At 37.2% G+C, this 14148-nt stretch overlaps 2 protein-coding genes across 2 annotated transcripts; one reads left to right on the forward strand and one right to left on the reverse strand.

Annotated features, from left to right (window-relative positions):
• Positions 1 to 1365: 1365 nt before the first annotated feature.
• Positions 1366 to 5121, forward strand: agt (angiotensinogen). The gene is made up of 5 exons (XM_058796011.1): positions 1366 to 1513; positions 2669 to 3463; positions 3930 to 4200; positions 4296 to 4446; positions 4614 to 5121. Exons 2-5 carry the CDS (start codon positions 2695 to 2697, stop codon positions 4788 to 4790), a joined length of 1368 nt encoding a protein of 455 aa, XP_058651994.1. The 5' UTR covers positions 1366 to 1513; positions 2669 to 2694; the 3' UTR covers positions 4791 to 5121.
• Positions 5122 to 5259: 138 nt separating this feature from the next.
• Positions 5260 to 13622, reverse strand: cog2 (component of oligomeric golgi complex 2). The gene is made up of 18 exons (XM_058796008.1): positions 13380 to 13622; positions 12425 to 12586; positions 12224 to 12289; positions 12062 to 12142; positions 11886 to 11986; positions 11316 to 11424; positions 10374 to 10553; positions 10124 to 10248; positions 9899 to 10025; positions 9643 to 9782; positions 8131 to 8192; positions 7769 to 7920; positions 7512 to 7694; positions 7359 to 7431; positions 7117 to 7259; positions 6524 to 6663; positions 6238 to 6418; positions 5260 to 6137 (listed from the first exon to the last, which is right to left on the reverse strand). Exons 1-18 carry the CDS (start codon positions 13437 to 13439, stop codon positions 6030 to 6032), a joined length of 2193 nt encoding a protein of 730 aa, XP_058651991.1. The 5' UTR covers positions 13440 to 13622; the 3' UTR covers positions 5260 to 6029.
• Positions 13623 to 14148: the final 526 nt, after the last annotated feature.

Consider the following 14148-nt stretch of genomic DNA (forward strand, 5'->3'; position numbering starts at 1 on the left):
ACACCTAGTCTTACATTACACATAAATACCAACATATTGTCATCAGATTCAGTCAATGGAACAACATATTTGACATTTAGGGTCACACCTAATGCACATCATGAACCTTTTATACATTTAAAAAATAAACAAACAAACAAAAAATGTAAATTGAAGAACATTCATGTAAAAGAAGCATGTATCATGTCTTAAAAATATCCTTTCTGTAAAAAGGTTAGTCATTGGAGTTAACCAAACATTACTGATAAAGGCATCACTGCACCAGCACAGCCCGATATCAAAAGAACTTGATTAAAAATAAAATGCAAACTAAATAAATAAGCATCATCCTACCTGAGCAGGCTGAACGGAGTCTGGTCAATATTCTGGATCTAAAAGCCGAAGTGTCACTTAAAGAACGAACTCGAAATACAGGAAACACCTGGGGAAATGTCTTTAGGTATGAAAAACTGTCTTCCTCCGCCATTCCGATGTTCTGCTTGTATTTTTATTCCTAGAAAAAATATAGATTCGTCTCAGTATCCTGTAATCTTGTTGTCAAGGTAACGCTGATAAAATCTGATGCTAAACTGTGTCAGCAAAGTTTTACTCGTCGGTTTATCGGTTGCAAAGAGGAACTCTATTCACCTGTTTAGGATAAATCAACTTTCAAAAACACGAAGTCGACTAGCTACGTCTCCCAAGTCTCATCAGAAGTTGTGCTTGTCTTTCCTCTGCATTACATTAGCAAATGAGACAGAAACGGAAACACCTCCATCAAAACGATAATCATCTACAAAGACTTTTATCCGGAGGAAGACTAAAGTCACGCTCTTAACAGCTGCAGGCAGTACCACATTATCCCTGTGGGGGGCGATACGACACGGACTTCTAATACGGAGATTTTGTTTGTTTGTTTGTTTTTTATTATTCTGCATTTATGTAGCTATATAATACTTTGCCAAAATCATAATATTAAAAATATATTTAACATATACTTCTTAGGGTAAGATGACCCCGTTCTATACTCAGGACAAGAATGTTTGGTTTGGGATTGTACTAAAGTAACAATTAGAAAACAGTATTGCAGATGTAACTTACCTGTATGATTTCCTAAAAAAATATTAAAATACTGAATAGGCCTACTTAAGACTTTTGGAATAGGATACTTTTCATTTAGGGTGGAAATTGAAGAATGTCTTTAGGCAATTTCAAAAGGGGTTAAATGACTCACTCAGTTTCCTGTTTTTCATCTTATGAAAGTCAAGTCCATATCTTTGTGTTCTCTCCCCACAGGCCAGTCTGACATCATGTGTAAAAGGTAAATATGGTAGTGTGTGGTTTCCTGTTACGAAGTTGTTTATCAACACACAGAAGCCGGTTTGAAGCTGAACATTGGGGAAATCTGAGTGTCTCAATACTGTGTTAATGTGTAACTAAGTGGACTGGTCATCATGCAATATATGTTATTTAAACACTGGCTAGAGCCTCAGTCCACCATAGTCCAGCTCTAGAATCAGCAAAGCATCTGAAGGTAAACAGGAGATCTGTCTTTTTATCTTTTTTCACACCTTTATGACTGATTATCTATGCCTGTAATTAAACAGTTATCATTAAATGATCCTGATAAAACGTTTGGCTTAGTTGAATTACGCTTTACATTGATAACTGATCCAGACATATTACTGCATCTCAGTTTTGCTCTGGGACTTTGCACTGTAACTTTTTGGCACTATTACATAAACAACTAATATATATATATATATATATGTGTGTGTGTTTAACTGTATTTTTAAAGTCACACAATCCTTAAAAATCATTGGAATCTGCTAATTTGGTGCTCAAGAAATATTTGTATTTTATATCAATGCTGAAAACACTTGTCCTGTTTAATATTTTTGTGGAGACTACATTTTCAATTTGAATCCGGTAGTAAGTGTAACTGTAAAAAATGTCTGATTTTTTTTAATCGTGAAAACAATTGCTGAAATTCCCCAAATAGACAAAACTGAAACTACATGCAATTTTTTTTCACGTGTTTTCATAAGGAAAATAAATAAAATAATAAAATAAAATCCAATAACTTCCCATAATATTGTTACACACAACAGAAAAAAATTATGTCCTGCTTAATATTTTTTGGAGACCTTAATACATTTTTATACAGATTTAGTTTTTTGTTTTAATGAAAAGGAAGTTTAAAATAACAGCATTTATTTGACAGCAATCTTTTGTAAAATTCTAAATTTCTTTTCTGTGACAAAAGCATTAATTTCTTTAAAAAAGAAAAAAATCTTGTATTATTATTTTTTTATATTATACACTGCATCATATTATCTAAGAGCGTTTTGAAATACGATGAAGCTGAACTGGAATGTAATTATTTGACTTTTTGCTCCTTTATCTGAGTCATGTGTTCTCTGCTCTGGTTCATTAGGGTTATTGCCCTCAAATACAGCTCAGTACAGAGACCTGCTGTAAAGCAGAAACTTGTCAATTTATTCTGTGAAAAACGGGGGTGGAAGAGCAGAGATCAATCAGCCAAAGCAAACGACCTCCTGTTGGTTCTGAAGTGCAAAAAAGTGTTGATATGTCTATTATAATTCCATGTAATATGTGGTAAGCTTTGTTAATATTCTCATGTAATAGCAAGTCCATGTCATAATCAAATCAGTTTAATATCCAATAGGCACACCGGAAGGATTTCCCATTTAGATGAACAAGATGTTCCTCGCTCTCTTAATAGTTTCCTGCTTTGCAATGGGAACAACCAATCGAGTGTATGTCCACCCCTTCAACCTCTTTAGCTCTGAAAACATCAGCTGTGAGGTTATCCGGAATGAGGAACACAAGCCCATCGAGACTGTCCATCCACTGACTCCTCTTCAGGACAGCACTGAGCCAGACTCACGATCCAGCAGCACCACAGAGAACCTGAAAAACCTCACCCAACGGACTGCTGTGTTAGCAGAACTGCAGAATTCACTCGGGCTACGCATGTACCAGGCACTTAGTCGTACACAGAAGCATACCAACACACTGCTGTCTCCCCTAAATGCCTTTGGGGCTTTGGTGACCCTCTACCTGGGAGCATCCAAAAAGACTGCTATTTCCTACCAACAGCTGTTAGGACTCAACCTGGAGTCTGAACAGGCGGACTGTGCATACTTCATTGATGGACACACAGTGTTGCGTACGCTGCAGGCCATCAGCGCGCAGGTAGACCAATCACGAAATGAGCTCAGGACCCTCGTGTGGACTTTCATTAACAGCGACGCTGACCTTTCCAAAGACTTTTTACGTGGAACACAAGATTTCTCAGATGACTCTTTTGTCCGAGCAGTGGACTTCTCAAAGGCAAAGGAAGTTGAGGTGCAGGTGAACAACTTTATTCAGAAAACATCAGACAGCAAGGTTAAGGACCTGTTTAAGGGTGTTACTCAAAAAACAGACCTGTTGTTTGCTAGTTCAGTGCATTTTAAAGGTGAGTGATTCAATAATGATTCAACAATGTAAACGGTGTCATTCTTAGCCTCATTTAAGTAAACCTTAAGTATATTCTAAATATATAAACTTCATGAAGAATCTTGAAAGACTTAGTGACATTACTAAGTATAGTAGGCCTAATAGTAATATTTAGTCATTTTTGGTGCACAAATGTAGCATTTACTCCCTCTAAATGCTCGAATCCTATCAAGCATTTAGAGGGAGTAAAAAAAAAATCCTATCCTATTTTTATTGTTATGCGAAACAGAAAAACATTTAGAAATTAGACTCATGGGGGCACTCCAAAAAATAAAATAAAATGAAATAATTGCCCATTTTTGTTGTTACACACAACAGAAAACATAATGTAAGAAATAGACTCATTGAAGCACTTCAAAAATGAAATGAAATAATGAAATAAAATGAAATAGAATAAACCTTTTAAAATCTGTAACCTTTCCCAGGTAACTGGAAAACTGCTTTCCGACCTGAAGCAACCAGTGATCAGAAGTTCTGGACTCATGAGAACTCAAGTGTCGAAGTCCCCTTCATGATGCATACTGGAAACAACATGTACTACAATGATGTTGGCAGGAAGTGCTCTATAGTCAAGCTTGGTCTCAGTAAGAGAACCTATATGCTACTAGTGCTGCCTCATGAGGGAGCTAGTCTGCAGGACATTGAGAAGCAGCTCTTAACAGTCATACCTACATGGCATCGAAATCTAAAAGAAACGTGAGTACATGTTTGTTCTGAGAAAGTGCACACTGAAAATGGTAAATAAAATGATCTCAAAGACCAATCACAGATTTACTTGTTTGTGTTGCCAGAAATCTGGAACTATCTTTGCCCAAATTCTCCTTGACGGCTGTGACAGACCTGAGATCAGTTCTATCTGAAATGGCAGTGGAAAAATACCTCATGGGCTCCGATGCCAACTTCAGAAGACTGAGCAGCAAGGAGAACTTCACCGTTGATAAGGTAAAATTCTGTTTATAAAATTAATTAGGACCAGTCAAATCTGACTATAACCAGTTCTGACCAGCTGTAACAATTATAAATAACTACCTTTATAACCAACATGGTCCACACAGTTCTTTTCATTCCTGTAAACCAAATGACAACGTTAACCTCCATATATCTTACAGGTCCTCAACAAGGTTGTGTTTGAGATGACAGAAGGAGGTTCTGAGGTTCAGAACAGAACTGAAGATGAAATGGTTCCCCATAAAGTCACGGTCAACCGGCCGTTCTTCTTTGCTATTGTCGAGGGCAACTCTAATGCCATACTCATGCTCGGCAAAATCATCAATCCAACAACCTAAAAATCTCTGTTCTGGTGGCGACTTTACATTATATTACAATATAAACGGTGTTTTAATGTTTCCATTCAACTAATAAGCATTTGTTAAAACAATGGACAGCATCAAGTCAACCTGTTATATCTTTGCTCAGGCAGATTTTTTAGTGATTTTCAGGACTTGGATGTTTTATATTTTAGTATCTGCTAATTCAAAATGTTTAATATAGAGTTTGTTTCTATGTATAACATGGTTACTTGAATTAACTGCAATTATTTTAATGATGTATTCATAATAAGAAATATGTACAAACTCCATTTATGTACTGTTAAAACAAATTAAATTTGAATATTTATGAATAAATATGACTCTGAGGGATGCTCATTTTTAACTAAAATGGTAAAATGATTCTACAAAAATGTAAGAAACCAAAAATCCTGTAAATAAAAGCAACCATACTGTATGAAATATCATAATCATTAAACAACACACATTTACTTTATCCAGCACGAGGTGCATCTTTAAGGCAAATGAAGAATAAACAATTATTGAGGAAACTGCTATGAAAAGACCCCTAAAACACACTTGAGGGGTCACTTTTCCTAAAAGTTCAACAAGGCCATTTTAGTAACAAATTAACTCTACACACACCGCACTCACAAACATTTCATACTATCCTCATTTTTTATTGTTAAATCTTAGTAGTCCCATTCTTACCCAGTGAAACACCAATTTTGATATGTTAAAAAAGAAGAGGTAATTTGAGTATTAAACCTCTAAACGTTAAACGTTTGCACTGTTGATGCTATTTGGCAGGGTTCACCAGAGCTAATGTCTGAGAAAAACAATTTCTGACAGATACAACTCCAGTCAAACACCTGTATTGAGTGCAATTTTTTTTGCTGTAACCACATATGACAGGACATGAGAGCTTATAGCACTTTATATGTTGAGTGCTGATTGGTTCATACAAATAAAAAACTCTATTCATTTCTCCAATAAGTTTGAACCACAAATTATATGACTTTTTTAGCCATATAATCCCATATAGTTCAACAATAAATAACTTATCAGAGAGTAAATCACATTCTTTTAGTGTGCTGCTCTTCCAGACAGGTCGAGATAGCTGCTATTAGAACAGTTGAAGGATGGCAGAACTTCATAAAACCACTCCTGGAGCAGATACTGAGCCATGTGGCATCATTCGGATCAGTAACCATTTTGGACCCTACTTTTGATCTGGACCCTCAGGGCCATTCTGGTTTAGGACCCTGTATGCTCCGCTGAAGCGAGATCTCTTGCCTCCTGTACCAGTTCCAGTAGAGAAGAGAACATGGTGATGTCGCTTGGCTGAAGACCCATCTTCTGAATCTTGAGTAAAAAAAAAAAAAAAGATAAGTATAATTAAGCAAACCTGATATGCACAAATAGGAGAGAAAAGCTAATCGTTCATCAAGAACCATGTTCATACCTGTTCTCCAAGATACTCCACATCCAGTGCCAGCTGCAGGCGGATCTTACTGTCGTCTGATGGCCCTGCATTGATGCCTATGGTGCTGGTGGTGGTTGTTTTCCTAGCCTGTTTCAACCTTTTTAGACTTTCCTCCATCTTCCTCACTGAGCTCAGCACATCCGATAGAGTCTCAAAATATCTATTGAACACAGAGGTCATTTTTAACAAAATGTTCTTCAATCTAGAATTAATAAACTAGTTTACCTAGACATTTCTGAATCATAAAAGTTCCTTGCTGCTGTACCTATGGGTGCAGTCTGAGAGTGTGACCCGGAGCCACTCGTGGATGATGGAGTCTTTCACCACATTTTTGGAGTCGGTGACCAGCTGATGAAGTGGCTGAAGTGCATTGTCCATATAGGCTGAGGCTCTGGTGGGCACTTCCTATTAATGAGAGAGCAACTAAAGTTCAGGCCAAAGCACTGAGCATCATCTTATAGAGGAAAATGTTAACTTGCAAAGTTTGCAAACTGGCACTTTTAGGTTTTTGGAAGTATGTAACAGAAGTAGGACTCTTTCACATTATGACATACATCCAAGTGAAACAGATTATCAAAAAAGAAAAAAAAGAAAAAAGTAGGACGGGGAGTTGGTTCTATCCAGCAGTTGTTGATCGGTTATTCCTTCCTACTGTTAATAAATTCTGTTTAAAATGCATAGAGTCATCAAATACTTAACTAAGTAAATATTGTATGGGAAGTCAACCAAATAATTTATAAACATTTCAAAACAAATCAATCCAAATGTGTTTTCATTTTCTTCCCAGCCTGTCTCAGATCTTGACTCACAGATTCTTTCTGCATGACTTTTAAATATTACATGGGCATATAACTCGACCTTGTTAGTCCTTCGATAAAGTCGTGGGACTTCCGAAGCATTTTTCAGGAAACGAACGCTCCTTTCTGATAGATGCTGAGTCATTCTTCTGTTCAATGTAGGGATGCAGCTGGACAGGGACGCGCTGGAATCTTGCAAGGCTTCTGGAGCACCAAACAAGAATCAAACTTATTACTTGGGAACATTAGAAATGGCAACAGAATCTTACAACATCAGAAATGGGTTCAAACTCCAGAACAAACCTGAAACAACAGCAAAGTTTTTGAACCCAATACTCTCCAATTTGGCCTTGATCATCTCAGCGATATCTGGAATCTGGGAAAAGAGTAAAAGCATTTCTCACTCGATCCAAATGAGAACAAAATTAGACTGTGTGAAATAAAAATCTGAATTACCTGTCCTTGTAACTTATCAACATCAGCTGCAATGAAGACGAGCTTCTTGGTAGACAAAACAGTGGGGCTGCCAGTTTCACTGTCTGCATCCTGTGATGTGCGGCTGGATGTGGAGGAGGCGGAGCTTGGGAGTGGTCTTACCGAATCTTTGCTAGTCTCTGGAGGAGGTGATTTTGTTAGGACCTGTGAGACGAAAAAGAAAGACATGAATAACAATCCTATTGTAATTCATGTGATTTCTTCCAGGAATGCTTTACCTCTGTAAGAAAGGTGGCGTATCTGGAATTCAGCTGCAGCGTTAATTTCCAAAATCGATGAGCAAGTGGTGGCAGGTACACCTGGTCAGCCCAGCACCTGCAAACACAGCTCCACAACACCTCCGTCACCTGCAGGTGGTAGCTGCTGCCCGCTGAGTTCACAAATTCAAAAAGCAGACTGGATGTCAGTGGTGATCAGTTACTCATGCTCTTGTAAAAGTGACAAGTAAAAGCTATATTTAACATAAAAAGCAAACAACAACAGGTCAACAGATGCACAGAGAAGGCAATACCATAACCATACCACACGTTTTATGTTCATGCACATTCATTTTTACATGAACCCAAATAAACTCACTGACCTGGAGCTGCCTCTAGTCCATCGGAAATTGCATTTTCTAGACTTCCAGCAATCTCCTTGAACCTTAAAAACATGTCCAAGCCAGAAAGTCAAGAGACAGCTGTAGACACAAAGACTTCAAAGTGGCCTCTGCTACATTTGCTACATGATTCTTAATGAAGTTCTCAATGACTTCAAACTTATTATATAATACATAATTATATAATATACAGCACAGGATATGCAAAGATGTTGGACTTTTTTTTGGTAAATACTAATTCTGTATTAAGCAGAAGCTAGTGCTAACGGCACTAATTTTATTAAAGCGCAATTAACGCAGCACGCATTTTCTGTTTCAGCCGTGGCCTCGCCCATAGTTGGAGAAATGGAGATGCAGAGTGTTGCCAACTTAGCCGCCCCCCCACAAGCTGTTTGTGCATGTATAAGATTCGTAAAGTTGCAAAGACCAAAGTCTCAAACCCAAAGAAATATTCTTTATAAAATGTAATACTTGTCCATGCCTTCCTAAAACACCTCATTTAAACATGCCCCCACATATCAACATCACAGTGTTGGAAGATTTGCATAACACCGCCCAAATGTTTACGCGAAGAAAGAAGGCGGAACTTTTATTCTCGCTGTATTATTGTTGCCGCCACCGCCATGCTGTGTGTTTCCAAATATGGTAAGGGACGTAACATTTCTGTCACACGCTTGAGGTATTCGGCCAATCACAACGCACTGGATAGCTGGCCAATCAGAGCACACCACGCTTTTCAGAACGATGAGCTTTGTAAAAATGGAAGCATTTCAGAAAGGTGGTGCAGAGAGGAACAACAATAATGTACAGTATGTGGAAAATAATGTTTTTTGAACCTTAAACCACGTAAAAAAATTGCATTACACCAAATACACAAAATAATGTTATTTTTAGCATCATCGTATGACCCCTTTAATGTCTTAAAGTGTTCAATAACTACAGAAAATAGCAAACATAGTTTCATATCCAGTATGCTAAACCATTAAACAAATATAACAAGAGCTACTGAAGTTCACCACAAGACCTCAATTCCAAGAAAAAGCAAACAAATCTTACAGGCTTAACTGGCTTAAACAAACTAAGATAGCAGTGGACTTTATAACCAGCGAATAGTGATCAAACATCACAGAGCAAAGACAGTCCAGACTAAAACACAGATCGATTCATATCCAGGGTGATTATCTCTCTTTAAATATATTGCACAAAGAACAGAATCCAAGCTGCAAAAAAACTGAAAAAAACTATTTTAATCACTTCCAACAGACACAGGGTATGTTTACAGGAAGCAGGTTACAAACAACCCCTTAAAAGAATCTTTCTCTGCACTTTTTGGTGGAGAGTTGACTGTTTGATGTCAATATACTATATCACAGTGTAGGAAACAAATGGGTCACACAGAATTTCCAGGTTGTATTGACCTAAAAAATAGCTCATGAACAGATAAAGCACTGGAATGGTACAGCTGTGACTGGATTTCTAAGTCTTCATACTCACCGCAGCTGGAAGTACACTGGCAGGTTCCATTTGTTGTGGAAACTCTGGTAGCACGGATGTGCTCGCAGCCTCTTCACGCTTGCCTGGGAACCACACTGCCTCTCAAACTTACGCACAAAATCCATGCTGACAGTGTATCTCTGCATAACAGAACACAGAAACAAGAAAAACCACTTAATGAAATGTACACTCCCATTGTAAAAAGTGACTTCATTTAAAAAACAAAAATGCTACTGCATGTTTTCACTTTGCTTACCTCATAAAATGTATCTGGGTTTCCAGGATTGAAAAGGGAAGGGACTCTTTCCTCAACACCTCTAATGATCTCAGGCCAAACGGAGTTCACCAGGAAGTCATATCCTGGAACAATGTCGGCTTTACCGCTGGGCATACAAAAGGGTAACCTCGTTAAAATGTATTGTGTGTAATATGACAGCAATGGCACAATGTAGTAAACATTCACTTTTAGTGGCAGACATACCTAGAGATTGCTCCACCAGTCACCTCTCGCAGCAGTCGACAATGGTGAGGCACAAACTCCAACAGCTTTGAGTACATCATCTTAAGACCGTTAGGGTTGGACTTGACAAACTGTTCAACTATAACCTGACAAAAAAAAAAAAAAAAAGAAAGGGAAATCTACATTCAGATGGAGAAGACAGATAACATGTATCTCATTTGCAAAACTCACAACACTGTCCATAATGACAGATATGCAAATTACAAATTACCTCATCCATGTATGGTTTGACTAAGACCTGTCCAACCAGTGCCTCTGCATCCCTGGTCTTATCAATGGTAGCATATGTCCTGAGGCAATGTCGCACGATATCTATATTTGATGTCTGCAAGCCTTGGATCAATAAGCCTTCAAGAGACTGCTGAAGCATAGCTGTGATACCTGCTATTCTCTGGAACACAGAAAAAAGCCCACACAAAATCAGTAAGTAGATGTACGCTATATGGACAAAAGTATTGGGACACCTGACCATCACACCAACAGGGACATTAATGACACTGCATTCTAAATACATAGACATTGATATGGAGTTGGCACTCCTTTGCAGCTATAACAGCTCTTCTGGGAAGGCTTTCAATAAGATTTTGCAGTGTTTTTGTGGGAATTTTTGCCCATTTATCCAATAGAGCACTTGTGAGCTCAGGCACTGATGCTGGACAAGAAGGCCTGGCTCGCAATCTCCATTCCAGTTCATCCCAAAGGTGTTCGATGGGGTTGAGGTCAGAGATCTGTGCAAGTCAGTCAAGTTCTTCCACACCAAACTCAGTGGCGGCGTTTACACCACTGTATCCAACATTTGGTATTGTACTTGGTGATGTGAGGCTTGAATGCAGCTGCTCAGCCATAGAAAATGCAGACTGCGTGGCTTGGTGCTTTATTTTATGCTGTGTTCCAGACAAATCTAAATTCAAATTCAAAGTTTTGATTGACTCAAACTCACTGAGGTTTGAAGTGGGACATTTCAACTCGGACGTTCCCACTCATCCGGAATGTGGCATTAGACAAATGTGGCAAAGGGTCTGATCAAAACACCTGAATTCCATAATTAAGCCTTGTGTCCCAATACGTTTGTCCATATAGTGTAAATACATTCTCCTACCCCAGCTAAAATTGACAAGATACAGAATGGGTTATTTTAAGACTGGGAGCTCACCGGTCGGACTTTATCAAGCAATGGCATTCCTTTGCTCTGGACTGCATGAAACTGTAACTGGTTGAACTCGGTGGCAATCCGCTCTAGAATCTGACCTGCCAGAAGAGGACTTAAAAACAAAGAACAAGCTGTTCATTCAAGTGCAAAGTAAAATGCAAATAATACATCATTTAAAATCCTTTCCGCAAGCCATGAGTCATATTTCAAAAGAAGTTGTTTAGCTGCAATATACACTACTGTACTATTTGGAGTCAGTAAGATTTGTATTTTTTTTTTTAAATAGTGATTAATACTTTTATTGAGAAAGGATCATGTGACACTGAATACTGGAGTAATGACTGCTAATAAATTACATTTTAAAATATTTGAACAGAAAACAATTATTTTAAATTGTAATAATTTTTCACAATAGTACTGCTTTTACTGTATCAAATAAATTTAGCCTTGGTGAGCATAAGAGACTTATTTATTTATAAAAAAAACCCAAAACAACATATTGACAACTCCTAACTTTTGAACAGTAGTGTATTTGTCTCATTTACTTCTTGTCTCTTTCACTACTTCGCATACCTGCTGGTCTCAAGTGATGTTGTATCTTTGGTGTTTTGGTGAAGAATTTTCTCAATCTTCTCCACTGATCTCACAACTTGGATAAGTCTTAACACACAGAGCTACAAAAGACACAATGTTGGACAATATGTGCATAGTTTTAACACAGTATTTTAATTTTTAGCATTATAGCTTACCTTCTTTTTTTGAATATCATCTTGCTTGGATAGCTGGGTGTCTATCGCTTCAATAACTTCATTTACAGAGGATCTCAAACTCTGTACATGAGAGGAAGATACTTAGATAATGACTAAAATATGGCCAATCCAAACGTATTCACTGATGTGTTAAGCACTTACCAGCACCTCTTCGCGTAACTGGCCAAGAGGGACAGAGAGCTGATTAAGGGCTTTATCCATTCCAACCTAAAACATAGATACAAACAATAAGCCTACAAAGCAAGTGACAAAAATCATGATGCTCTAGAATAAAACATAAGCTCACAGCACAAAAATTCTACTGAAAATGCTGCATGATGTTCTAAAAATGCAAAGACTCACAAGATTTGTGGAAAGGTTAACAAAATCTGCATAGTCTTTATTGATAAGCTCGACCATGGCTGTTTTGAGAAGTCTGTAATATTGCTCCAGATCTTCACGCATCTCCTCCAGCTGGACACGCTTTCTGCAATCAGCCACAAATTTGTCCACGTCGAAGTCATCCTGCATGGAAATGTACAAATATTTCATATCAAAATACCCCGAGACAGATAGGTGTCAAACAATGTCAAGCACACTAAGAAACTGGAAAACATTCAAGGGATGCTTGTAAAGAGAATATTAAAAACATCCTTACAAACAGTCTGAGCTTCCATTAACACACTGTCCTGTTTTGGGGCTGAGAGACCCCACAGCCATTTAAAATAAATTTTAAAGGTATCAAGCTGACATTTCATAATCACATGATAACTGATTATGAACATCATTTCAATTTGATTGCATTCTCCAATTGTCTTCCATGTAAAATTTTATATTGTGTATTTCTGATGGTCTTTGAGACCCTAAATGATACGGTTTACTGGTTGAGAAAGTTCACTCATTTTGTCAATTGCGTTTTTTTAATTTTTTAATTTTTTTAATTATTATTTATTTATCTACAGTATGATTTGATCGGTTCAAAAAAAATTACATTGAAGTCACGGTCACATTTTTAGAGCATGCATTTGTGATGGTAAACTTTAATAGTTCATGTCCAATAGGTTTTGCCTTAATCAAATTAACATATTAAAAGCACATTAAAGGAACCATAGATTGATTTTCTAATTACTATTTTCATTTGTACGTTAAGTGTACATAATAACGTCAATAGAGTTGATCTAAACACCGTTAAAAACACTCGCTCAGGCAATACTTAAAATATAATTAAAACACACAAACTAAATATAAACAACTGGTTAATGAAGTTAGCTACTGCACAGCTCCTTCCAGTTGATTATATTACTAACAGCTCACTCACCTTCATAAATTCGTCTTTGTCGAAACACAAAGAATCGGGTCCCTTTGGTAAGGTCATCATTCTTTTAGGACGGGCCACAAACAAAATAATTTGCAAATGTATTTGTTTAAACGTGAAGATTATTTGCTACATTTCGTTCAAATGACAGAGTAATCGATTCAACTTCCGCAAACATGGCACACGCTAACGAGTGGGTGGAAAATACAAAACCCTACAGGATCCGAAAGAGAGAATATCTGGGAATAGCGCCCCAATTGGCTACCAGCGGTACTGCAGCAACTATACTACACAAACAGTGATGACAACTAATTCAATGACTAATTATTCCCAGCTAAGTGAAAACAAGTATTTCATGCTGAGAATAACACATAGTGTTGTATTCCTCTTATGAAACTGGTGTTATGATACAATAAAAACCAGTGGGAAACTACACATTGAAAAATTACTAGTGGTTAGACTAGAAAGCTGCAAGCACTAAAGTAACGCAATTTAATGTTTTTACCGTCAATACTTCAATCTTATATTATCTTTGCTTCGTTTTTCTAAAAAAAAAAAAAAAGACATTTAAAATTTTATGATACAAATGTGAATCTGAAAAACGTCTAACTGGATCTTGTTTGATGCTGTTGCCACAAGCAGTGTTGGGAAGGTTAATTTGGAAATGTAATAGGTTACAGATTACAAGTTACCCTATTTAAAATGTAATAAGTAGTGTAGCATCATTAAAGTAATGTATCTGATTACATTTGATTACTTTTCTAAATTTCCA

The sequence above is a fragment of the Onychostoma macrolepis genome, chromosome 13 (assembly GCF_012432095.1).
Source record: "Onychostoma macrolepis isolate SWU-2019 chromosome 13, ASM1243209v1, whole genome shotgun sequence".
Taxonomy (NCBI): domain Eukaryota; kingdom Metazoa; phylum Chordata; class Actinopteri; order Cypriniformes; family Cyprinidae; genus Onychostoma; species Onychostoma macrolepis.